Genomic DNA, 26,548 nt, shown 5'->3' with positions numbered 1-26,548 from the left:
TCTTATGGACTCATTTTATGGTCACCTGTCCTCTTTATGATAAACCTTGTCTCTTTTTTGGATTACTGCAGAGCATGCTGATCACTCTGTTGGATGCTGTAACCCCTTGGCTCTTTACTTTACTTTTGGTATTACTTCACAAGACATTCCGCCGGTTCAAGGTTTCAATCGTCTACAGAAAAAATAACTTTTTCTGGAGCCATTGACTGCCCTTCCTACATTTGTCGGTGTGCGGCCAGATTGCCGCATCACAGGTCGGTGTGTTGATTCTGTTCTAAGCTCGTTTTTTTGTCACAGAGCAGGAAACGAAGTCCCTACATGTGCAAGCCACACCAGCCTAATGCTAGCCACCTCCGTGAACCTCAAATCCTCTTGTAGCTACCTACACCTCCCCTCCTATTTTAGCTCTTGGTGTAGGCAGAAAGAGTCAGAGAGATTAGTAAAGGCTGAAATATCGAGAGAGAGGGCCCAGGCGGGAGCACACCAGGGCGACCGCAAGCCACACCCAGAACTAGCTGGGCCACTTCCACAGGGGCCCGGGCTCTCACTCTACAAGCGGCAACTAATGCTGTTGCACTCGGGCGCCTTACCTCGCCTCCTGCTATTGATAGCTCTGCTCTGTTTTTCTTTAAACCGATTGGCACCCCATCTGCTGGCTGCTGCTGGATGAATTAGCCGGCCCGATATCTTCACCACAGTGGTACCATGGCATTGTGACAGCTTTTCAGCTCACAGATGCTCACAGCAGCTCACAGCTTGCTTGCTGCACCTGAATCTAATTGGCTCGGTGGAACTGACCTAACTGACATAACTGATGTATTTTGAGTGGGTGCCAAAGTGAGGGCTAGTACAGCTGTTCACAACCTGGGGCACATATTAACCACTGAACACAATCTTGTTCCCATAAAGGTGTAAATAAAAGTAGAACAAAAACTGCACACAGTAGAGTGAGTTCCCATATGGTCTTTCATTTTTTTATTTATTTGAGAGACCAAGAGAAACAGTTCATAAGTATCCTTAGAGACATGCCACAAGAGTACAACAGGACAGAGCAGCAGGCATGGCTACTCCATTGATCATTGGGGTATATTGGAGCATTTACTGCTCCAGTTCTGGTAGTTATGGTGTTGGCCAACTAGACGTCTGGATGCAAAATACAAAAATGTTCTTTGAGGAGTCAAAGAGCCTTTATCCCATAACAGCCACAAACATTCAGTCAGCTTGAGCATGGCAGGATACAGGTAAAAATTAGGCTGCCATTGATGTTAATATAAAAATAAGTATTTCCACTTTAACAGAACTGTGACCTCTTCACAATCTTGTGAGAATTGTTCTCATCTTGCTAAACTCTCATGTGTGGATTCCTGTGAATCCAACTTGAAGCAAAATTCAAGATTAGTGACAGACTCCAGACCTTAAGTCTCTTATACATCAAAATGATTCCTGTGAGTGGTCCAGCACGGGGAGAGGGATTCCATGCTGAAACTGGCCCGCCTGGGTTGGCCGGAGCCACAAGTGGAATACATACCTCTACACAGAAGGTAATGGCTCTCGCAAGGCTGTGCCAATAATTTCTGCACTTTATTGTATGTTCTTTTCTCATGAAGGATAGCAGTATTTGGAGTAACCCTCATTTCTTTGTATATTAAATGGGTGATATCTGCACTTTTGCATCATATTTTGCACCTTTAGGTGTTAGTAGATGGATAAGTGCTACTGAATCAAAGCTGGGAATCAATGAATTCAATGAGAAATATTCTACATCTATACATTTATGACTGTGTTTGCTGTCAGCCAACACAGTAGTAGAAATATGGTTCGTGGAGAGGAAGACTTATCTGCAAGGCCCCTTAAAAGTGACACAGTGCTGAGGATTCTGTGATCATAGACCTCTGGCAGTTAGGCTTTAACCCCAGAAGGCGTAGAGAATCATCATTGACCTTGGACGAGTTAAAGATCATCGCAGAGGAGGGGGTCTCAGCAACTGTATTTTTAAAGACAAATTCACACAATTTGACACTGAATCACTCTATCCTTAGAACCAGTCATGTGCTAGGACTCTTTGACAATCTGAGTTCCTCTCTTCAAGAAGGCACTTTAGAAATCTAATATTCAAGGTTCAGTATGGGCTCCCACAAAGCTCCCAGCTCTCACCTATGGTCTCAGACATTTATGTGCGACCTTCTGCACCGATGATCGGATTCTATTGCTACCCAGTGTTAGCATGTTTATGACCCACAGCTCATTGTATGACTGGGCAAGGCTGTGAAAGGCTAATTGAACATTGCTAGTGGGTGTCTTTTGGGCATGCATGATGGATGAGTAAGAACTTTCTCAAGCTGAATCGCAAACTGACCTGTGGTTGGTAGATAGGAGCAAGCACTGTTGGTGTGATCTTCTCTGGCCTCCCCAGCTCAGCAATCCTGCAATACCTTTTGATAATGTCTAGACCTTACACGTGCTGCCTCCTCTTTTGTAGTGGCAATTCATTCCATCTCATCAGCCTGTTTTCAGATTTTCTACCTAATTTGGAAAGCTCCCCCTTTACTTGAGAAACGTCATGCCATGGTAATCTCTATTTGTGTGCTATCATGTACAGATTAGTGCAATAATCTGTCTTTGCCTGGACCTCATAAGTTCTGAATTTTTAAAGTCACAGTATATTCCGTACAACTGTCAGGAAGCAACTGGCTTAAAGACATTTGATCATTTCTGTGCTGCAGGTGTCTCAAAGTGAAGAAAAGGGTCCACTTTAGGCCTCTATAAAATCTGTAATGGGCTTGAAAATGTGTTGCCACATTAGTACAAGAGCTCTTCTTTCTATCTCATTATCACCTCCTTGGGCATTATATTCAGATGACACTTCCTTGAGCAGACAGGCGTTTCTTTAAATACCATAGCCTCGTGATTTGGAGTATTGCAATAAGGGACAGTTTTTCTTCACAAATACACTGAAAACACAGCACTTATGTTACCTCTAGCAATAGAACTTGTCCCTTTATACCTGTTATTGTCAGTTAGGGGATGCCCAGTGCCAGTATGCTTCTCAGAGTACACATGTGCTTGCCAGATAATAATCGATGATGAGGATGAAGCAGTCGTCTTAGACATGTAGGTTGTTTGACAGATGGGATCTTTACACAAAAAGTAAAGCCCTTGTGTCCAGAGGATTAGGCTTTATTCAGACTTCACTTTACTTTTGTATCAGTGGGAGGGCAAGGAAGGGTTTGTCTTTTTGCATAAAAGCACATGGCAGCTGAGGTTGTATGTAGACCTTAGAACTCGCTAGAGTTCGAATTATCCTACATAAAAGGCGAAAGATTTGTAGGCACTGTAGGACATATGTAATTGCTTACAATTTTCAGTGCACTTTACTATTTAAAAAGACTACATTTAGAGGCACTTTGTTTTCATTGATCCCTGCCAACATAGTCATTAAAGGTTACCTGGCACCACAATAACATTTTAAAATTAATGATCCAATAATGGCTAAGATGCTTGCATACCAGGCTCACTGTAAGTTAAACACCCACCATCTGTGTCTAATTGGAACCATGCACATGTACATCAAATCTAGGCATGTATAAGACCACAAGAGATAGGAGCAAGCCAGATAATTTATAGCTCAAAAGTCCTTGCTGATGAAAATGGAATATTTTCGAAGGGAGAGATGCCCATCATGGATTATCTGACAACAGGACTTAGTGCACGATTAGGATGGCGGGGAGACCGCCATTAACAGACAGTCAGTGGTGGTTTCCTTGCCATCCGTAAGGGTCAATTCAACCTCCACATTACCATGGCGGACGTATCGGTGGAGGTCGGAAAGACCGACTGACATGGCACCGCCTGGCGGACTGCCTTCCACCCCCAGAATGGCAGCAGTGCCTGTCAGGCACTGCCGTGGGGGTTACAATATCCCTTTCCACTGGTCGTTCTGCGGCGGTCAACCCGCACGTGAAACGGCTGGCGGAAAGGGATTTGGAAGCCCTTAGCGGGCCCCCTTACCCATTGGGCTGGTACATGGGCCCTTGGGGGGGCACCTTTGGCGCCCCCTACATATCCCTGTACTATGTGGCAGGCACCTAGGTGCCTGCCACGTGGTGCAGGGATATGTAATTACCCTATTTTTTGTTTTGCGGAAGGGGCTGCTGACTGCATCCCCACCGCAATACAAAATATAAGCAAGGCGACTGTCATGGTGGTAGTCGCATTGTAATTCAGGGTGTGGGTAAGCCGCCTCATGGGTGGCCGGTTCCCATTCCGAGACGATGGCGGATGGACTTAAGCCCATCCGCCATCGTAATGAGGCCCTAAATATCCTGCATTATATGTATGGGGCCATTAAATGATAACTGACCTATGGTTACCCCATATGGCTGTTTTTATGTCATGTACCAAGGAATGGGCAGGAATGGCCCATGCTATGAACAAATATCCTTGAGTACGAGCAAACAACTGTGGCTGCTTCCACTCCTGTGGACCTCCTTCTTCCAAAACTGATTCTTTCCTTATAACAGTATGTTAAAATATGGCCTTTACTGCTTGCTATCCGTGAAGCTTGCTTACTGCATACAGTTGAACAGTATGACCTATATGCCCAAGGAGGGTTCAGCTTTCTAAACAACTAAGTGCTTCATAGAGCTATTTATTTGGTCATGGGAATATTTCACATGTGAAATTGTGGGGAGTAGACGGGGAGAGTTCTTTTCTCAATTTCAGCTGTAATAGCAGTAGCATCTGTACATTTATTTCACAAGATGAGCTTTCAGCTTGTTTGTGAAGTGGAATAGTGAATGAGTGCGCCCGAGCTTCCCTGGAGTGTTTTTCCAGATCGTGCATAAGTAGTTTGAGAAGACCTTTAGCTTTTTACTTTACTTTTAGTCACTGCGGTTATGTCCAGTTATTTTATTTTAATGGTCATGACAAGATAAGGTTACTTCCAGGTAGGGGATGATCCTGCAGATCTTGACAATGATGCAGAAAGCAATGGTAGACACTGAAGGAGTGTCAAAGCAATTGTGTTTGTAGCCATTGATAAGCCCAACAGTGCCACATATGATACTCTTCCATGGAGCTTGAAGGGAGTAGGTGATCTTCTAAAGTAGGTGGCTCACTCAGCCCTCAGACTTGGGTGTTGGTCAGATCTGGTAAGGTGTGGTTTTGTTATCTGCAGAGGTGACAATGATGCCTTCTACTCCAAACTAAAATATATAATGTTTTGTTCCTAATTGTGTTCTCTTCTCGCTTAGATTTATGATCCAAATAATCAGCGATTTGAAGTGCCACTCAAAATTGAATCCCCTTCCGAAGAAGCTGTTGACCCTGACTATGACATTGTCTTTAAGAATGATACATTCTTCCATTTTAAAATCGTAAGGAGAACTACAGGAGCCGTGCTGTAAGTTCAATAATTTGTTCCATGTAATGTTGTTTGATGTAAAGCTATATTGGAAAGATCTAAGTGATCTAGACCAAAACTAACTTGTACAACTCTGTTGATGAGAACGGTTTTCTATGAGCTGGTTTCCACAACACTTCCCAAATGAGCAAAATTGATCAATTCTGAATCTAATCTGGTGAAAGACATTCATCGTGAAATATTTACTTGATCCCCTTTTTAATCTGGATCACTTAAATCCCTTTTGCTTTTTTCAGGTGAGAACATCATTTAATCAACTCTTTTGTTAGTGTGGGTTCTGGATTCTCTCAGCTAACCTCTGTTTGTTCTCTTGCTTCTTTCTTTAATTGACCACTTTTGATCCCTTCATCCCTAACCTCTTCTTTTTTTCCACAATATTTTTTGATATCCCGTGTGTAGCTGCAAGCCAGTACCTTTTCTAACCACTCCCTGCACCCTAGCCTCATTACCTATTTTCTGTGCGCTGCCTTCATGTTGCATGCTCCTTAGTCCCTCAGTCGTTCCTGTTTCTGTAAGGGACACAGTGTACATGGCAGTCAGTCTAACACAACACATGCTTTCTTTTTATTGTGTGGAACCATCTTCCTGTCCTTTAGAATAATGGGGATGAATACGAGTCTGGAGGTCTTGCAACCGACTGACACGCAGTCGCACAGCAGTGGTGGTCCACTGTTGTGCCAATTATGACTTCCAAAGTCCTACCGGCAGCGGATTGCCGGCTGTGCCAGGGAACAGTCGTTCCCCAGGCAGTGGTGCAGCTGTGCCGCAACACAATGCTCTGAGCAGGAACTGGCACGGTCCCTCGCAGCATATTATAAGTTCTTGCACCTCCAGCCTTTTCATTGCAGAGACTCGCCATGAAAAGGCTGGCAGTGCAAGAACAAAAGGGCCCCTTCAGGGTCCTATGGCTCCCCGTTCATGTAGAAACATTATGGGGGGCACAACATGTGCCCCCCTGTCGGTATTCCCACAAAGTTCCTGCATTGCACATTTTTAACTTTTAACCCTTTCCGTGTGGGGGTAATTCCCCTGCTGTGCTGGGGGGCGGGGGGTGCGCACAGCGCCCCGGTGCTCATGACTAGCTCTGCTCGTCATGAGGCACAGTGCTCGTGTGCTCATGACCACACCCGTTTCCGTTTTCCAGCACAGCAGGGGAATTATTCCTGCATGCGAGGGTTCCACGCCTCATGACGAGCTGAGCTCGTCATGAGCACCAGAGCACCGTGCCCCATGACGAGCTCAGCTCGTCATGAGCATGGAAGAGGTTAATACTGCCGGCGGTCCTTGAGCAATATTGGCGCAGCAGTGAGAGCATTGAGCCGGTGGCGCCTTTGCGCCAAAGTCATAATCGGGCCTAAAGATACGAAATCATGGACAGCAACCTATTGTTCAGTACAAAGCACAAGTTACAGACTCAATTCCATCATTACACTATTGGGAAGATTTACTCAAGCATCTCCATCAATAATTGTTTGTTTTGCACAAAAAGTGAATGATCCAGTTGGCTAGGGAAGGCAAGACATTTGTTGGGAAATTAAGTAGAAAACAGCGGGGACATCTTTGAAGGGCAAAGGAAAGCTGGGAGACCTAAATGTAAGGAAATTTGGAATTCTAGTCGGAAAGGAGGGTGCGTTTATGATGTGAGCGGCTGTCATGGAACGAGGAAGTGCACTTACAGAGAGATAATTGCACATAGAGGATTACAATACTTCAGAGGATAATGAGACAAGAAAGTAAGGTTCGTGAATGAAATAAAAGTTCATTGGTGACATCTGTGATTTATAGGTTATATCTCGCAATTTCATTCCAGCATTTCATCCTTCTTAGGTCACTAATTTGATACTGTTAAACTGAGTGATAATAATACCAGTTATTTACAGCGTACAGTAATGGGAGAAGTGAGGTATGATGTGCTGTAACTCTGGAATCCCAGAAGTGCTGTGATGCCACATTAATGGCATGATGCGTGCTATAGATATGTTAAATACCAGCAATGTAAATAAATTGTTACTAATATTCTTAGTAGTAGTAGTAATAATAATACTACCAGTAGTAGTGTTTGCAAAATAGTATACACCGTCCCACATTTTGCAATCAGTCTAGGCTATATTGACGCAATGTGAATTCGTGAAGGTCAAGGGAAAAACGGTTGTAACTTATGCAAAGCCGAAACTACATTGATGAACAAGCATAGGTTATGCTTTGTCGCTGTTTTACATACATTTCAGTGACACTTGCATAGTTATGCATCTTGCACATAGTTGTATTGCATCGTGTACACTGGTGACTTGATCTAATTTCTCTAACGCTACATTTATATTATGTATACAAAAACTTACTTCCTCTTGCATACAGTATAGGAAAAGAACCAATTCCAATATTATGTATCACTTCCCATTCCTAACCTTTGTCTAGTGTCCCACGCCATGCAAGTTGTGCTCTCGATGCAGGGCCTGACTTTCAACAGGCTATTTGCTCATGACCCTTTTCCCTAGATACCATTAGGACTGTCCTTATGCACAGCAGACTCCAGGCTCAAGGTCTGGCCTTTGACCTGAATTTGCGCTCACCCATTCTGCAGCTCTAAAATAAATTCTGCCGAAACAGCGTTGTGCCCGCCATACTTTTTACATCTACCTTCATTTAAGAGTATGCCTCATTGCGGGATCTTCCAACCCCGTGGAAGCAATACTTATTACAAGGATTGCCTACATGCCCCAGGATTCCTTAGGTCCAGAAGACCTAGCCAAACATTGGCTCACACAACCGATTAAACAAGAAGTTAGAATCAAAAATAAATTCCCAAAAACACAAAATCTCCTCACGTTAAGGGCCAGATTACGAGACTGGCGGTCCTCGGCCTGCCAAACCCATGTTGGCACGCAGGTGGCAGACGCAGCCATCGCTGCACCCTCTGCCCGACTGCCAGATTACCACTCGGGCAGTCGGACCGCACTAGGACCACTGGCTCCACCAGGGAGCCGCCATTCCCTGGTGGAGGAGCGGGGGTCAGAGGCTGCAATATGCTTGGCAGGACCGCCACGGTCCAGCCAAGCATATTACAAGTTTCTCTCATCCAGGCATTTCATGGCGGTTTCACCACCATGAAAAGCCTGGCCGAGAGGAAACAAAGGGGGCCCTACAGACATATGTGGATGCAGTCAGGGGCCATAACATGTGCCCCCTGGCCTGTGTGCATGCACATAGTTTCCTGCATGGCCTGCAGGCCCGGACTGGCCGTAGCGGGCACCGGGCAATTCCCCGGTGCGCCGCACTGGTGGGGCCGGTTTTGGGTGGGTGGGGGCCGATTTTGTTACAGGGCATTTTTTGCAGCATAGCTGCAAAATCGGCCCTGTAACAAAATCGGCCGAAAACCGGCTCCGGCAAAGAGCTCGGCGGCACCTCCAACCCCCCGAGCACTTTGCCAGGGCCGGTTTTGGTTCCCTGATGGCATGGATTTACTAGTCCATGCCATGCGGGAGCCTGGTGAGGTGTTCCCATTGCTGACACAGCAGCCTTTTAAAGGACACCACATAGGGAACCGCCAAGACACCCACCTGCCAGACTACAAATAAATCGTAATCTGTCGGGTCGGGCAGCATGAGCTTTGGCAGAGTGTTGGCGCGGGGATTTCTACCGCCACGCCAATTTGTCCCCAAGTGTTTCGTACTGAAGTGATAATGTCCTCTGTGACTTAAACCTGCGAGGTACTCTTAAATAAACTCAGGGAACATGCTTCTGGCGAGTAGTGTAAAATGTAATGTAAAATGCAGCACCCAGAGCGGCACTTCAGTAAGATAAGATCTGGAGCTCAGGCAAGGCAATATTAGGGAGCACAGTAGGGCACCACCACCAGAGGGCTACAACATGACTCCAGAACCAACTGCAAACTGTAGCCCCATAGTCACCAAAGGGGGATGGAAATCTTTCTGTTTAAAAGGGCAGCAAAAGCCCTTGCATTGGTCCCTCGAGGTGACGCTGTTTCAGTTGGATTCTGTCTGTTGAGCTCTTCTGACCCTGAGGAAGGCCCCTCTCATCCTGATGCCCTTGAAAAACGTATTCCACCTGCATCATCCTAAGCGCGTTTTTTAAAGTGACCTCTCGCCCCCAAGGAAGACACTAACACTTCACTGTCTTCACATGCGCAACACGTCTTCGTGACACATTAACACACTTCCCTTTTTGTAACACTTCGACATGACACTTTACAGGATCCACATTTGTGCAGAATTTCCTGAAAATGCGTTTTCCCTCCCCATGGCCTTTGAAACCGAGTGCGTCCACGGTTCCGGCATTTGCAGGGGTGAGGTGTTATTTGGACGCGCGCTTGCTGCATTTACAGTTTAGGCATGTTGGACCTGACCTACTATCCATGGCTCTGTCAATAATTCAGACTGCTTTAGATTGTTTTCTAAAACTAAAAGGGAGCTGGTGTCTTTGTCTCAGGAATGAATGATCTGGCAAGTAGACAACCAGCGAAGCTGAAATATTGTGTAATTTCTGCAGTTGCTATCTGGCGACACACTGAATAACATTATTTTCGCTTTAAAATTCTTCCAAACACCTTAGCTGTGTGCTAATAAATGCTCAGTTCTCACTTTGGTTACCTCGCCAGGAACAAACTCAAAACACCAGTCAAGAAGGTCAGAATGCCCAAATACACATGTGCGTGTGTATTTTAATATAAAAAGGACAAGTTGCATTGGAAATAGCACAATGTAATAATGGCTCTGTTCCACTGCACTCTTTCTCTGCATCAGCGACTTTTGCTGAAAGAAAATAATTTTTTTCTTCTACAGTCGCTATTACTAAAATTAATTTGGAATATTCTCTAAATAACGATTATTAACCCCTTCGGCGCTCATGACGAGCCCAGCTCGTCATGAGCGTAACGTGCCCTACGCGGATGACGAGCTGGGCTCGTCATGTAACGCGGGGTTTTTAAAATCGCAGCGCGCAGCGGGAAAACCGCTATCGCGCATGCGGTTAAGGAATCGCTATTAAAGACTAGCAAAACGGGATGCATGTAGGAATCGCAATTTATTTTGCGATTTCTACTGCTTCCATATTTGCGATTCGCTAATTGCTAATCGTAAATAAGGAATGGCTTTCCCATTCATTCCTATGGGCCTCAAGGAGTCATTCCTTTTTTGCGAATAGCAATAAGCGATTCGCAAATAAGGAAGCGATTTCAAGGGTGCCACCCTGTAGCACCCCTGAAATGCAAATGTACACTGGTGTTGCGCACACACATGTCCAAAGGACATGTGTGTGTGTAACATACAATGTAGAAAAATGCACTAAAGTGCATTTTTCTAAGTTTTTGCTATTTACCACGAAGTTACACTTCGCGGTAAATAGCGGCCCCATATTGCGAATTCGCAATTTTAAAAAGGTTAATGAATAGCATTTAAAGAATCTCTAATTGAGATTCCTTAAATGCGATTCTTTGCAATTTAGCGATTTCTAGTATAGCGATTTTTGCATTTGGGATGATGAATCCCAAATGCAAAAATAGCGCTCGCAAAGGGCCAGATTCTCAGAATCTGGCCCTTTGCAAGCCGATTTCAGTATGATGAATCTGGCCGTTAGTCTTTGGGCCTGATTAACAATTTGTCCATGATTTACACTTTTAAAAACAATTATTTTTATAACATATCAGTTTGTCTAAGACATTCAAAGATAAATAGCTCAAAAAATCTAATATACTGGTCTGGAAAGAAACCTTCCGATATCTGGGCTTCTGGATTACGACATCAGAGACGGAGTTCACATGTTTGAATATACAGACTCAGTTAGAGCGCCTGCATGGCTATGTGGCGCATTGGAGGACTCTCCCACTCTCTCTGATGGGACGAGCCGTCCTCTTTAAAATTATGGCCCTTCCCCGCCTCCTTTATGTATTGCAGAGTGCCCCCTTCCCAGTCGCGGAGAGGATTTTCCGGGTAATAGATTCGGAGATCCGTGCACTGCATTGGGGTGGTGGCTGCACTAGAATCGCGTTGAGGAAGCTCCAGAGAGGGGTATACGAGGGGGGGCTGGCTGTCCCTGATATTAGACTCTACTACTGGGCGGCTCAGTTGGTGAATGTTAATGGGTGGGTGTTCGCCCCGATGGAAGAACCAGCCTACAGAGTAGACCGCATGGTTCTGGGGAGTGGTACCTACTTGGACGCGCTCTATCGTAACGGTAGGCATAGATTACCCCCGCTCCCTCAGACGGCTGCAGTGGTAGGAGCTTGGAGGAAGTCGTCAAAACGGCTGGGTTGGGAGGTGAAACTCACGGCACAAACTCTGTTGTGGGTCGGGGACTATCTTCCCGAGGTGACGAAACTGAAGGGCCTTGGCAGATGGAGCCTGATTGGTATTGACGTGCTAGGAGACCTCTGGAAAAGAGGAGACGTGCTAGAATTCTCTACTTTGCAGGAGGAATTCCAGATGGGAGGGGGGGAGTTCCTACACTATCAACAAGTCCGACATGCCGTCCTACGGCATCTCAAGAGGGGGGATCAGCTACCAGAATGTGCCCCGCTAGAAGACAGATTGCTGCTGGTCCTGATGATAGATAAGCCCATCTCCCTCACGTACAAGAAGCTCATTAATAACATCCCTGATCCCCTGGAACCGATCAGAGAAAAATGGGAGTCTGATGTTGGGTTGTTAGAGGAGGATGACTGGCGAGAGGCGCTGCAGAGCCCTAGGGAAGTAGCAATCCGAGCAAGGCTTAGATTGGTCCAGATGCGCATCCTGCACCGCTCCTACACTCCCTGCACAACACAATATCATATTGGGTATGCTGACTCTAGGTTCTGTCTGCGAAGTTGTGGAGAGGAGGGCTCCTTTTTCCACATCCTGTGGGACTGCGCCAGGATCAGGGCATACTGGTCTAACCTGGCTGCCATAATGTCCGAGGTGATTGGGACGGAGGTCCCGATGGAGGCCAGATGGCATATCTTAGGAGTAACAAATGACATCACCTGGTCGAAATGGGATAAGATATGGTTGGCGCTGGCAAGCATGGTCGCCAAGAGAAACATAGCCCGCTTGTGGGGTAGTGACCTCCTACCGACTGTGGAAGAATAGAAACATGACCTGGACTGGTGCCAAAGAGCGGAAAGAGTGATTTACAAGAGCAGGGGGTGTCCTAGGAAATGGGAAAAGATGTGGGGGGTGTGGAGGAGGTATAGAGGGGAAGTGTGGGATACTCAGGCTGCCTCATTACAGCCCTGAGGTTTTGTATGGATTGCGATCTGTTTCTGTAGAATCATCATGTTCATATTGATTTGTATGTCCACCTGCCATTAACTACTATGTAAAACGCCATTTTCATGAGAGCCTATATTCTGAATAAAAAGTTTTTAAAAAAAAGAATCTAATATACATTAAACTTAGACTTAAACATGCATCTGTGGAAGTTAAAAAAATGGGGAACGGCAAAATCATGAATTTAGTGCATTACAATCAATTGTGAGAAATTACACCAGCGATTTTTGAGACACATTACTTAAACAATGAGCACTCTCTTAAGGCCCTTTAATTAGCTTGTGAAGGAGAGATGCTCTCCATGAGGGAGAAAATAAATATATGTGGGGATATATCTGTGTATAAGGTCCCTCTCCAGAATCCGTAAATGATTTAATTTCCCCCCTTCATAGATAAGAGGAAATGCCAACACTTTTCCAATCCCATGCTGTGTTAAGGGATTTTCATCAGTGCTGGTGCAAGGTGTAGTCTGAAATAAATAGGATTTGATTCAGTGAAAATTAATAAATGAAACCCTTTCTCCATCTATTCCTTTCGCCTATTTAGAAAATCTGATTGTATCTGATTGTGAAGTTACAATCTTCCTCAATGCATGTTGGTTTGTTCATCAGTCAATCTTTTGAATTGTAAACAGGAACCTGAAACACAGACATTGATTTGCATGGTTAAGAAATATGTAAGCCCAAATACATTTACTTTTAGGCTGGTAAAGTGTTTTGATTTCATTAGAGCAGCTTATTTTTTTTAATTCTGCTAGTCCATTCAAAAGAAGGTGGCGAGCCTGCATGTTTAACTCAGAGCTTGTGAAAGCATAAATCTTCCGTGTTCAGTTTTTTTGTTTGCTTACTGTCTCATTTTACGATTCTGGAGAGGGACCTTATACACAGATATATCCCCACAGATATTTATTCTCTCCCTCATGGAGAGCATCTCTCCTTAACAATCTAATTAAAGGGCCTTAAGAGAGTGCTCATTGTTTTAGTAATGCGTCTCAAGACATGCTTGTGTAAGTTCTCACAATTGATTGTAATGCACTAATGTCATGTTTTTGTTGTTCCCCATTTTTTCACTTCTACAAGTGTATGTTTAAGTGTATGTTTAATGTCTATTAGAATTGTTTGAGCTATATATCTTTGAATGTCTCAGACAAAATTGACATGTTTTTTTTTTTTTTTTTTTTTTTGTCCTCATTTCACCACTAGCAAGTGCAAATAAACTCTTACAGCCCCATTCCGTCCTGAGCGCCCCGTGCTGGAGTTCTTGCTTTCGCCTGGGGCCAACCCGGCCTGCCCCTTTATACCGAGGCATGGTGTAATCATAGGACCTTTCAGGGCTTTAAACCAACCTCATTTCTGTTCCCCATTCTATAAAAAGGTTCCCAAACCGTGATATTTACATTATGTGCCATAACATATTCTAACCGTGTGATTCTCAATGTTGCTCGAAGCCAGTTTTCATAAAGAGGAGGGCTAGCATCCTTCCAGAGCTTACAGATCTCTCTTAGAGCAATTAGAATAAAACAAAAAAATAAAGCGACTTGTGTCCCCCTTAACCCACTAATAAGGCCAGCGTCCAAACCAAACATAACTCTAACTATGTTCAGGCTCAATTTAACTTTAAAGATACTCTCCAGAGCCTTCTCCACTGTAACCCAAAAAGGACCCACTATAGGACAGTCATGAAAAACATGGATATCGTCTGCCTCAGCTAGTCCACATCTAGGGCAAAGAGGAGGCGGGCTGACAAACTTCGTAATTTTTTTGGGAGTGTAGTATAACCTGTTTATGGTGTAGAAATGATTTTTCTTAAGAGAGGCGGACCTAACGTATTTATACAGAAATTGAAGAGATGTATCATACAAGGTGGCTGAAACAGCCTCGAGCCTAGAAGAGCTCCAGACATGATATAGTGGGGGTGACTGTAGTTCTTCTGCCTCCAGCATTTTTCTGTACCAGAGTCCGACTTCCCTTTTCCTAGAACCTGGGGGTTGGAGAGCACACTCAATATCCCAGTTACCGCAGATGTTATCCTTCTCGGCGGCAATCCAGGAACAGAGTTGGATGTATTTAAATCTGGAGAAGGAGTCCCCAAACTTAGATCTCAAAACCTCCCAAGGGAGGACCCCTTCTGATGTTACTAGGTCCGACCAGATTGTTATTCCTGCTCTCCTTATAGGGTGGGAGAGATTGTCCCTGAGGCACAATGGCAAGCCTGGAGATTCCCAGATTGGGGCAACAAAATTGACATGTTACAAAAAAAAAATACAAAAAAAAATTGTTTCTAATAGTGCAAATCATGGAAACATGATTAATCAGGCCCAAAGACTGAATGTATGGGTTGTTAGTCTGCTGAAATAAATGGCAGCGACTAAAATTGGTAGCCAGGTCTCTTTTTCTCTTACACTTTTAAAAAGGTGGCTTTTTTTTGCATTAGTCATTTGATACCTGTCTCTGGGTCACATCACTGGGTGTGGGTAACAGTTAGGCTTTGTGTATTCCTCCTAGACAACCACACCCAATGGGGAGCTTAGGTGTGACTTAATGGGCCATCACTGGCAGGAAGGGAGGCAGGAGCTGAGCCCGACACTACTCACACTGACTCCACACAAAGGGCTGCATATCCCCTGTAGTTAGTCTGAAGCCAGGATAAGGAAGGCATGGCACCTGTGCACTTCAAAGCATGCCTCTAGAAGCTTGCCCCCACTTCAAAGATACTACTGGGTATAACTACTGGGTCTTAGACACCCCCTCTTCAGGAAATTTCTGGACCTGTTGATACTCTGTCAAGAAGAAGGACAGCTGTGCTGCTACAAGGACTGCCACTCCGCTTTACTGATGCTCTGAAGGCATGCTGACCTACTGTGTCAACCTGCTGGCCTCTTGCCTAGGTGAGAAGGACTGGACCTGCATCTCTTGAACCCAGAGTGACTCCAAGGGCTAGTTGGCAGGCCTCCTGATCTGAAGCCTCAGGGACATATTAGGCTTTTAACAACCCTGCACCTGGACCCTGCCATCTTCGAGTCTACATTGCCAAGTTGTGCCAACCAAGGCCAGGACACTTGGAATTGGGCATAAGGTGCTCTGTCCATCTGTGGCTCCAGCAGAACTGACGCATTACCTCTGCTGCATGGTGCAAACCCGAGCAGAAATGACACAGCTCCTCTGCTGCATGGACTGGACCTGTTGCAAAGACCCATATTGCCTTTGGAGCCTCATCGGAATCACAGCTGCATGACGCATCCTCATTGCAGGCCCTCCCATCCCTCATCAACAGAAACTTCAATGTTGTTGTCTGACTCCGCATCTCAGCCCTGCAGCTCTTTGGAATGAATGGATCTCCCCGAATGCACCCTGCATTCTGGACGCCAGACTTTGCATCGCTAGCCCTGTCAGCAGGATCCTCGAAGACGATGTAGGTTCTCACATCGCATCTTTGGTGCATCTCGGAACAGACTCATTGATTCAGCTGGGCAACTCAGCTTTGACGCGGACATTTGCGATGATCCGCATATCAAGATTTACGGAACTCTGCTCCATCAGCCTAACTGGGTCCCTGCAGTCTGCCTGCTCCATCTTGGTCAACCTAAACATGTGACTTTGTCCTGGTCTGGCACGACCAGATATTTAGAGTTGTCTCTTTGTGCTTTTTAGTGCAATTTTCCATAGCATCTTCAAATGTGTATATCTCTAGCTCTACAGATTGGATTTTTATTGTTCTAGTCTTGTTTTATGTATTTACTATTATATTTTACTTACTTGGTGTGGGATCCAACTTGTGTGCTGTTTTCGCTGTGTTACCATTTGCAGAGTTGCACAAATACTTTACACCTTGCCTCCAAGTTAAATCTGGCTACTCTGTGTCAAGCTTCCAGAGGTTTGAGCACAGGTTTATTTAGGGTTGGCTTATGCCTCAACCTGACAAGGATTGTGGTCACTGCTTGACCAGGGCTTGTATCCCAGTAAACCAGCAACCCAATCTGTCACAATACCATTTTGCCTTGGAAGTAGCTACCCCTGTTAGAGAGGCTATGATGGCTAGGGACTCAGAACAAATTGATTCCCTGAGTGAGTATGACAGAGCTTCGTCTTAGTTGTCCCTGTGGGAAACCAAGTCCCTTCCTTTCCAACTGTGACCCCGAAAACTGTGGACAATCTTCTTGAAGCAAACCCCAATATTGTGTAAATACAATGGGCTTCAAATGTTTATTGAACATGAATTTACTGCCTTATTGATACCTAATTGATATGCCTACCACTCACCAACATTGCTAACTTATTATTCACGTTGACCACAGAATGATCATCATACTTCACACATTTTGTTAGGCGCACCTTATGTAGCCACAATCATTCTCAGCCCTGTATGTTTGCCTAGCTCCAATAGTGTGCTCTATACCTCTCTGCCCACTTGTAACACATGCTGAATACCTGGGTAGGACTGTTTATACCCAGGTATTCAGCATGTGTTTGGGTTGAACTGGGGTAAGGCTCACCCTCCCATTCCGACCTGGTGCCTACATCATGGTATGTTAGAGGATTCGGTATTCTGTACTGCACTTGATGACTATATAACTAACTACTTTACAGTACCGCTTCTTCTGTAGCAATTGGATGTGAGGCCTTTAATGTTGTGGCCTCATAATCAACTGCAACATATAGTGATGCTAACTACACTCATGACTACATTCCTGACTGATGTGATGCTCCCCCTGGTTCCCACAGAACTGAGGGAAAACTTAGATGTCTCTATTACTGTATATGAAATTATGAAGGTGATACAGGGTCTGGCTACAGTCAAAATGCCTGGCACTGATGAATTACCATTAGAATTCTACAAGACCTGTTAATAGCTAGATTGGCTGCACTATATGAAGCAGCAGAGGTTGGTATGCTACCCCACTCCCTTAGAGGAGCATTCCTAGTTTTAAAATCCAAATCTAACCGCAATCTACTTGCCATTCTTCAGAGAGACAACTGGCATTTCTCAGTTTAGGCTATAAGATTCTTAGTAAAATTATTGCAGGGAGGATTTTACAGGCGCTTTCTGCCTTAATACAGCTAGACCAAAACAGGCTTGTTCCTGAGACTTGCTCTCACTCAGCTTTCCTGGTGCTTGAAAAAGTCAAGTTGAACTTCTGCTGTGAACACTAAAACTAACTAAACTGCTCTACACTGACCCCACAGTTAGAATTCAAGTCGGGAGACTCATCTCTGCCCTTTTATAGTCAATAGAGGGACTTACAGCGGGGACACGCAGGTGTGCGTAACCAGGCGCTCTTCAAATCTCGCTATTATTATTATTATTACCTTGGCTCTCCATATACCCATCACTTTTCTCCTTTGCCATGGAACACTTGGCCTCTAAGCTGTACCAAGGCGGGGTCCACTAGAGGATCCCTCTAGATAAAAGACGTCATGTGGTATATCTTTACATGGTTGACATGCTGCTATACCACAGGGACATGCAGACAGAGTATAGCGGTATAGCACATAATCTTCCAGGATTTGACAGGGCAGCAGGACTCCACTTTAAATTGCTAAAATCCTGTGTGTTCCCCCCTGCCTCAATGCTCCACCAGCCATGAAAGACCTTGGGGAGGATCACTTCCTTAAGAGGGTTTATCCTTCAGCTACTTAGGGGTTAGACTCTATCATTCTAAGTATGATCTGTTGAACAGCAATCTTATCCCAGCAGTATTAGCACTGAGGGCCCCGGTTCTAAATTGGGAGACTCTACTGCTCATGATCATAGGCCACATTGCACTGTTTAAAATGATGATCATGCTCCCTCGCCTCCTCTGCTACTTCGCTCGCTATTACTCTTGAGGACATTTTTCCAAGATTTAGACACAATGCTGTGGAATCTTATTTGGAGCAACATTCACCACAGGGTAGAATTAGCCAAACTTCATCTCCGTTGGAAATGGGGGACTCAGTGTTCTCAAATTTGACCATTATTACGCAGCGGCTCAGCTGAAACCATTCAGTCCATGGCTCATGGGCATTCCGTAGATGGTACCTGCTCAGGACAGGCCCACTGCAACTCATACACTTGCTTCATTTTTTTCTCCTCCAAGCCAAACCTTTGACAGAGCCACCTCGGCTGCTGTGGGTAGCCTGAAAGTGCGTCCATAGAGGCTTACTTATTAAAAGCACATGATGCCTTAGGCACCTGCCATACCCCTCTTGGGTTTATCTAAGCAACAGGGCTGCCTGCTCCTAGTTGAATTGTGGCACTGTAGTTCAGATAGCCTCACAGAACTCAGTGACTTATTTCAGGATTAACAGCTTCTCACATTTGAATCAATCGTAGAGCAGAAAAACATCAGTATGGAAAAATTTTGGACTTACAGAATTTTTACCAACACATGTCGAACCACTTGGGACATTGTAGGAGCTACAAACTTATGTACTCATTCATTCTTTATGTACAGTGTCACTGGACTAAAAAAGTTGGATGAGTAGGGGCTTGGGTGAGCATAGACAGATATTGCTGCGGAGCTGCTTGAGGACTGGAAGTCAGCGACAGGGAGATTCAGCCTGGTTGGGGGGCTGAAGTGAGTGATGGATGGGTGTTTGTTGGGGTATTGTTTTTTAATGTTATGGTACCCTTTGTTCTCCTTTCCCTCCCTTGCTTTTCTCTCCTCTCCACTCATTTAACATCCTCTCATCCAGCGGTGTGCTGCCCCTGCCGTGATAGCTCACTGATCCTACTGGTTTAGCATGCGAGGAGGCTGTTATGGCAACACTGACATATGTGACATGGAATATCGGCAGACTGAATGATAGACGTAATGCTCATCTGGTGTTAGAATATCTGCTTCCTCCAGGAGCTTCATGTAACAGAATACACATTGGTGCACCTGCGGGTGGGTTGGATTGGGTAGAGATACATAACACACTACTCAAACTATGTACACGATTTTGCTATACTTCTCCGGAGGAACTTGCCTTGGCATACACGTCAAACCCTCTGTGATAAGCAAGGTCGTTATGTGATACCTTCGGGCACACTACAAGGTCACCCGCTTAAACTCATCTCCATCTATGGCCCCAATATGGAGGATCCGTCTTCTTTTGCAGAAGTGTGTAGAATAGCGAGTATTGTTGGCCCTGGGTCAATATTATGGGGTGGGGATTTTTATGTAGTACTTGGCCCTTTAGTAGACAGATCAAGTGATTGTCGACGACCCCACCCTCGTGCAGCCACCTTGCTGCACTCTCTAATGGTGGTTAATGATCTTACTGAACTCTGGAGGGCCCGTCATGAAATCAGGTGGGACGGAACATGTGCAGCCCCCATCCATCTTGCCTTGTCGCGTATACATTTTTGGCTGGCAATGTGGGATGTTACTGCGTGGACCAAAGTCCTCTACATGCCCTGCTCTCCGGCAGACCACTCCCTAGCGATGCTGCGGATCTCCCCTCCGGATTTTCAGCCTTGCGCTCCCACATGATGCCTTCCATCAGGGGCACTGCAGGATCAGGTATTCCAGGAAGAAGTTCAGATAGCAATTGTGGAGTACTTTGTACTCAATGCAGGCATGGTGGACTCTTGCTCCACCCCCTGGGAGCCATTTAAAACTGTAATCCGTGCAGTATGTATGGGCAAGCATGCTGAGGTACTGCACACCATGCAGGGAGACTTGTTGCTCCTAGAGGCAGAAAGCAAGCTCTAGAGCTTCAGTTTTTCAAATGACAAAAGTGGTTTTACTCTTGCTAACATCAAAAGTAAATTAATGAATTTAAAGCAGCCACACAGAGGGAAATGCATTATCTGTGTAGGGACGCCCATGCCCGGAGATACGGTGAGGGCGACAGAGCAGACAAGACTCTTGCACATATGCTGTGCAAGCCGTGAGATAACAAGTATATTGTTGAACTGAGAAGCAATGATGATAAACTGGTTGTGGGGATGCAGCAGTACAGAAAGAAATTGCCAATTTTTACTCCTCACGGTATCAGATAGCTCAGATGACTGCTTCCACCAACCTTACTCCCTGTTTGGATCCACTACAAATGCTATGGCTGGATGATGGACCCGCAGGTTCCTTGATGAGCGGTTCACAGTAGAAAAAGTAATACAGATGATTAGAACACTCCCTGTGGACAGAGACCGTGGTCCGGATCCTGAAGTTTATAAAGAGTTCGATCCCCTCCTCGCCCGCACGTCCTCGCCATGTACAAGGAGTCCTTGACAAACGATGTGCTGTCCCTCTCCCTTCGAGTGGCCCTGATTGTTAATATTTTGAAACCTGACAAGGATCCACAGAGATGCGAGTCACACAGACCATTATCCATGATTAACATGGATAATAAGATTTTTGCCAAGTTGATAGCCTTCCGGTTACTCCCATTGCTGCCGCTCATGGCCAGACAGGTCAGTCCGGATTTGTCCCTGGGCGCTCTACCTCTCACAACTGTCTGTCTTTTTTTGCACTGCTACACAACATTGAGCCCAGCCTTAGTGCTGCTACAATTTTTTTTAGATGCCAAAAGCATTTGATTCATTGGAAAGGCCGTACCTTTTTACGTTATTGGCTTGGCTCGGTGCCAACCCCAAATTCAGTCAACTCATTCATCTCCTCTACCCACAACCTGTGGCCCGCCTTCGAATCAATGGACTGATTACTACTCCTTTCCCAGTCTTCTGCGGCACGTGCCAGGGATGTCCCCTACCCCCCATCCTTTATGTCATAGCAATGGAACCACTCACGGCTAACCTCTAACAGCAACATTCTCACTGTGGCCTGGCCTGTACATCCCATGTTGTTTTGGTCTCCATGTAAACAGACAATGGTACCCTGTACATTAAACATCCTGATGATAACTTAGATCACTTGATTGGGGAATTAACCTGATTTGGGTGACTGAGACAGTCAAATACTTGGGAGTCTGGCTCAGCTGAGACTTGGACACCATATGGAGATCAAACTAAGGCCGCCTGATGGACTGGCTGGAGGAGAGAGTAGAAATATGAAGGAAACTACTGCTCTCCATGGCCGGCAGGCTAGCTCTGGCAAAGATGGTGATACTACCAATGTTTTTATACCTGTTCATTAACTTAATGCTTCCGCTGCCACTATGTTTTAGGCGCCAACTCCGTTACCTTCTTGTAGCTTTGTTATGGACTGGGGGGCAACCTTGAATACCATGGGAGACTCTTACAGTTCCCTTTGAGCAGGGCGGGCAGGCATTGCTGGATATGGGTTTGTATTACTACTGTGTGCAAGCATAATTCACATGTCGTTAGCTATACACTACCCAGTTTCTTGCCCATACAGCGCTTGAACATGACCATGCTGCTTCACAGTCCCCTTCAGATGGCACTGTACCAGACCCCAAGATGCCCAAGAGTCAAGCTTGATACTTTGGACTGCACAGTATGGGCATGGGACAAATTGGGAATTCGAGCACGGATGTATGCCCTTTTCTGCCCCTCTGTGCCATTGATTGGTCACCCCTCATTACCCATCACACAAGATGCCAAGCAATAGATTACAAAAGCTGGGCCTCACCACTATGGACGACATCTCTCCAGAGGGCTCAATTACTTTATTCACAGCAAGCTCTGCAAGGCCCGACCCACTCCACATTAGACCCATTCACATACTTTTACCTGAGGGCTGCAATGCACGGGAACCCCCCCACATTCCGTGCACTTGTAGCCTTCCTGGGGAACCCGTCCCTGCACAGTCTTATTACTATAATATATGCAGATATGCAGGAAACGGTCCCAGTGCGTGTCCCTGGTGCTAGACAGGCATGGACAGATGCTCTTGCCGTCCCCATCTCGGCGGAGCAGTGACTCTTCTGTTGGGCCCAGGCTCAAGCTCTATCACCTAACCATTGTCTGGCATTAATCCATTTTAAATACGTATGCTCGATCGCTCGCCAGAAGAGCTGGATAGGATGGTTCTCCTGGATGGCGCACACTGCATACGATGTTCAGCACCATGTGCCGATTTTCTGCATGCATCCGGGGCCTGCCTAGGTGTTGGGAGGTTCTACTGCTCTGTTTTTGATACTAATGATGAAATTGACGATATACAGCTGGAGCGAACGCCCCGGGCTGCGGTGCTTGGCTCTGTAAAGGAGTAACCCCCATAGCTTCGAAAGCTGTCCTGCTGGCTAAGAGACGGTAGAAATGCGTTGGGGGCACTGCCAAGTTCCGAAACAAGATGATGGCTCAAAGATGCAGAGCACTGTCAGGATAACTTAACGATTCAGAAAAGGGGGTGGTGATGAACAGAGTGTCTGAATTAAGCAGACCACTCTTACCCAGTCCAAAGATCAGGGCTTGATCCATCACCGTTATTTAGCTCACTGCCCCATCCCAGCTCAGAACCTGGCTATATGCAAATTAGTCTGTCCCTGGCCCAGTGCATCATGGGAACAGGGCAGACCAAACTACCAAGCCAATTCTTCACCAGAAAGGAGACAAGCTACCGGGCCAATTCTTCACCAGAAAGGAGACAAGCTACCGGGGACCGGTTTCTGGCATTTCAGCCTCGTCGGCCTGGCTTGCTTGAATCCTGATGGAGCAGTGAGCGATAACTTAACAGCATTTTGGGAGTTGATGCCAGTGAGAGCCTGCCCAATGGACATTCGGAACTCTTTAGAGCTGGGCTTGGTTGACCGGGCTAAAAGGGGTGAAGACGCCAATGCTTCGGGAGTGCTAGTGACTGATTAGGAGATGAGACGCCTGTTTTCTGTGATGCTCGAGTGGCCGGTGTCCAAAGCTGCCGCATGATGTGCACTGCGGAGATACCCTTTGCGAAGTACGATCTCGGCTAACCCTGGGCGGTGAACTCCGCTCCGCTCGCGGAGTTTGCTGAGTTTTTCGCACTATGTGTTACGTGAAGCAGAGTTTTTTCCTCGCTCGCGTTCACCAACGTCAAGTTGGTGAGCGCGAGCAAGGAAAATCCACCTCCCAGCAAGATATTTTCTCACTCGCAATCGTCAACATCAAGTTGGCGAGCACAAGTGTGGAAAATAAACTCGCGGCGAGATTTCTCAACGCGGGGGGTAAGGTTTCTCATTGCGAGTGGTCGCGTATGCTCACGACCTCTCGCATTGAGAAACTGCCCATTTGCATTGAGGAAACTGCTGCTTAAGTAAAAATCTACTCAAGCGGCAGAAAAGGAAAGAAGGGACCACTTGCACTGTGCAAGGTGCCGTTCACAATGATTGTACAGTGCGGACAAGCATCCGGCACTGTGCAATCACCGCAAACTGCATTTTTCTATGGAACTCGGCCGCTTGCGGAGCTCCGCGTACTGCAATGGAGTTTTTTTGCTACTATGCAGAGTTCCGCGTAGTGCAACTCCGCCCAGGGTTAATCTCAGCCCACTTAGATTTTTCTGAGTAATCACTTCTCCCTATCTTCCTTTTCCCTCCCATGGTTTATATTCATTGCTCTTCTTATGAGATAATTCTTTGCATTGTGTGGTAATTGATTTCATGCCATGCTGCCATTGTTGGAATTTTGCTGCAGAAAGTAATCGATGTATACTGCTTTGTCCTTTGCGCCAACCTTCTAAATTTTTTCATTTAAAGATGTTAATTAAAAAAAATATTGCCTTCTTTCTTATAGCACCTGGACTCTTGTTGCCAGTTTCGTTATCTAAATAGGCCCTTTGACCTCTTATGTTGCACAACACACTGTGCAGTCTCCCTGCAGTGGCGTAACGGACAACCCCGCATCCCCCGCAGTGCGGGTTGGCCCCCACTCTTCTATATATATGAAGTGGGCTCCCTCAGTTTGTTAGTCCAAGGTGTGACACTGGCTGGCTCAGACGTTAAGAGAAACAAAATAACGTTTGTTTCTTTTTCACTGACAGGCCCCTTGCAAGAGCAGATACCACACTCTCCCCCCCCCCACACTCCTCCTCACAGAAATCTTCTTCCTTAGAGCACTGCTTGTCTGAGAGGGGAAGAGGCTGCACAGAACTTATTGGAGAAGAGATAAGGTTACTACCTTTAATTGCAAGAGACAAATATAGCCATCTGTTCACAATTCAACATTCTGCAAAAAGTCCCCAATATGGTTCTGAAATAGACCTTAATAAGAAATCATTGTTATTCATTTGAATATGGCCTTTCTATCTTCGTCAGTTAGGGGTCACCAGGGCAGCTGTAGAACACACTTAAAGTGTTTTCTTCCTATATTGCCTGTTTAAACTATGAACTAATAAGGGGAAAAAATACCAATCTGATTTTTCTAATTGTTGTACCGGCCGGGACGTTAAAATACAGCTCATGCCCATATAAAACCAGTTGAGTGGCAACCATAGGATGAGGATTTGTGCAACTGCAGAAACATAACCAGGACTCTACCTAGGAGCAATGGAGGGTTAAAATATAGCTGGAATGTTGAATGAGTGGTGAAGGATGTGAAGGGGTGATTGCCTATGAGTGATTGTGGTAGGTGAGCGCTAAGGAAGTGGACACCCACTCCCAAAAGACTTTCCTGCAACTAGCCTTTTTTCTCAATGACAAGCTCAGTTGTGCCTTGCCCAGGGATCTTGTTTATTTATGGTCTGCCGTAAGGGGACAGGGGTAGCATTTTTCTAAATAGTTAAATGCAGGCATGGTGTCCTCTGCACCCTAGAGGAGTTGTTGTGTGTTGGCACGTAATATATTTCAATCAAGCAGGTAAATTGAAAAGGTAATTCAATTACAAGTGTTTTAAATGTATTACCCATAATCAGCATTTACCCATGCCTGCGTGGACTATCACAGACATCTGCACTATTTTCTCCATGCGTTTTTTATTGTATACATTGTCTAGAAAATGCAAGTCAAGTCAAACTTTATTTTGGTCATTCCGACCATAAAAGTGCAAATGCTTACAGTGCAAGGAAATGGAAATGAACACATTGCAATAATGTCTTAAATGTGTTAACGCCTTAAAGGTGCAAGTACTGACAGTACAGAACTTCAAGTTTGCTCGCATGACAATATTATTTAAATAAATTACAATAGAACATTTATCGGAAGAATATCAATTGTAAGATGAAAATAATTAAAATGATCGGTTAAAAAAGTAAAAGGGTAAAAGGTATAAATTAGCCAAGGGGAAAACCCTGATAGAGTACATTAAAAGTCCCACTATAAAATCACAATAAACAGATCGAACCACAAACAATTTTAAAAATCCTATTGTTGTTGGCATCTTCTCAAATAGTGAATTAGAGAAGGTGGAAAAGAAGTACGATAGGACAAACATTATCACTTCTTAAGGCACCCTTAAGAAGTGATAATGTTTGTCCTATCGAATTATTCACATTTTTCCTAAAAACTTAGCTACTACACAAGCACCTAGCGTTCTATTTTAAAATGTGCAGTGCTTCCTGATGACATTGTGTTCCCAGCAGCCTACAAACGTGTGCCAACCATTTGCGTTTCGGGGAGATGTACAATGGGCAGACAAAAAAAATATGTGGGATTGTCTCAATGGACTTAGTGCAGTCCATCGGTACAGGACGGCGCCACACAGCTGTAAAGGAGTTCATAGGAAGTGATCCAAATCTAAATTGGATATAGATGTTTCTATCCTGTGGAATTGTAATGGCCTCCAAGTATAGCTCATGTTCACTAGAATATCACTAGTGGAACTATCTGTAGTGTCCTTAGAAGCAAATTGTAGGGGGGCGCACATTAGGCCATAGTTAAACTGGTGAGTGTACTTTATGAGATAAAGTAGCCCCTGCCATACATTATATGGATATTGCAACACACTGAGGAGTTCCATGACCATATAGCAGAACGAGGCCGAAGAAGACTTACAATATCATTATCATCTAAGGCAGCAGGTACTTTATTTCATGTAATACATGGTCATACCATCACCTTTCCCACAA

General features: G+C 45.2%; 1 protein-coding gene across 1 annotated transcript in view; it reads left to right on the top strand.

Moving 5' to 3' along the window:
* Positions 1-26,548, top strand: part of LOC144822413 (lysosomal alpha-glucosidase-like) — a 993,087-nt gene that overhangs the window by 151,436 nt on the left and 815,103 nt on the right. The window contains exon 4 of the mRNA XM_078679897.1: positions 5,253-5,401. Coding sequence (XP_078536023.1) covers positions 5,253-5,401 — 149 coding nt within the window. The remainder of the gene's footprint in view (positions 1-5,252; positions 5,402-26,548) is intronic.

The sequence above is a fragment of the Lissotriton helveticus genome, chromosome 1_1, assembly GCF_964261635.1.
Source record: "Lissotriton helveticus chromosome 1_1, aLisHel1.1, whole genome shotgun sequence".
Taxonomy (NCBI): Eukaryota; Metazoa; Chordata; class Amphibia; order Caudata; family Salamandridae; genus Lissotriton; species Lissotriton helveticus.
Note: the sequence above shows the minus strand (reverse complement) of the source record. Positions and strands in the feature narration are given on the sequence as shown.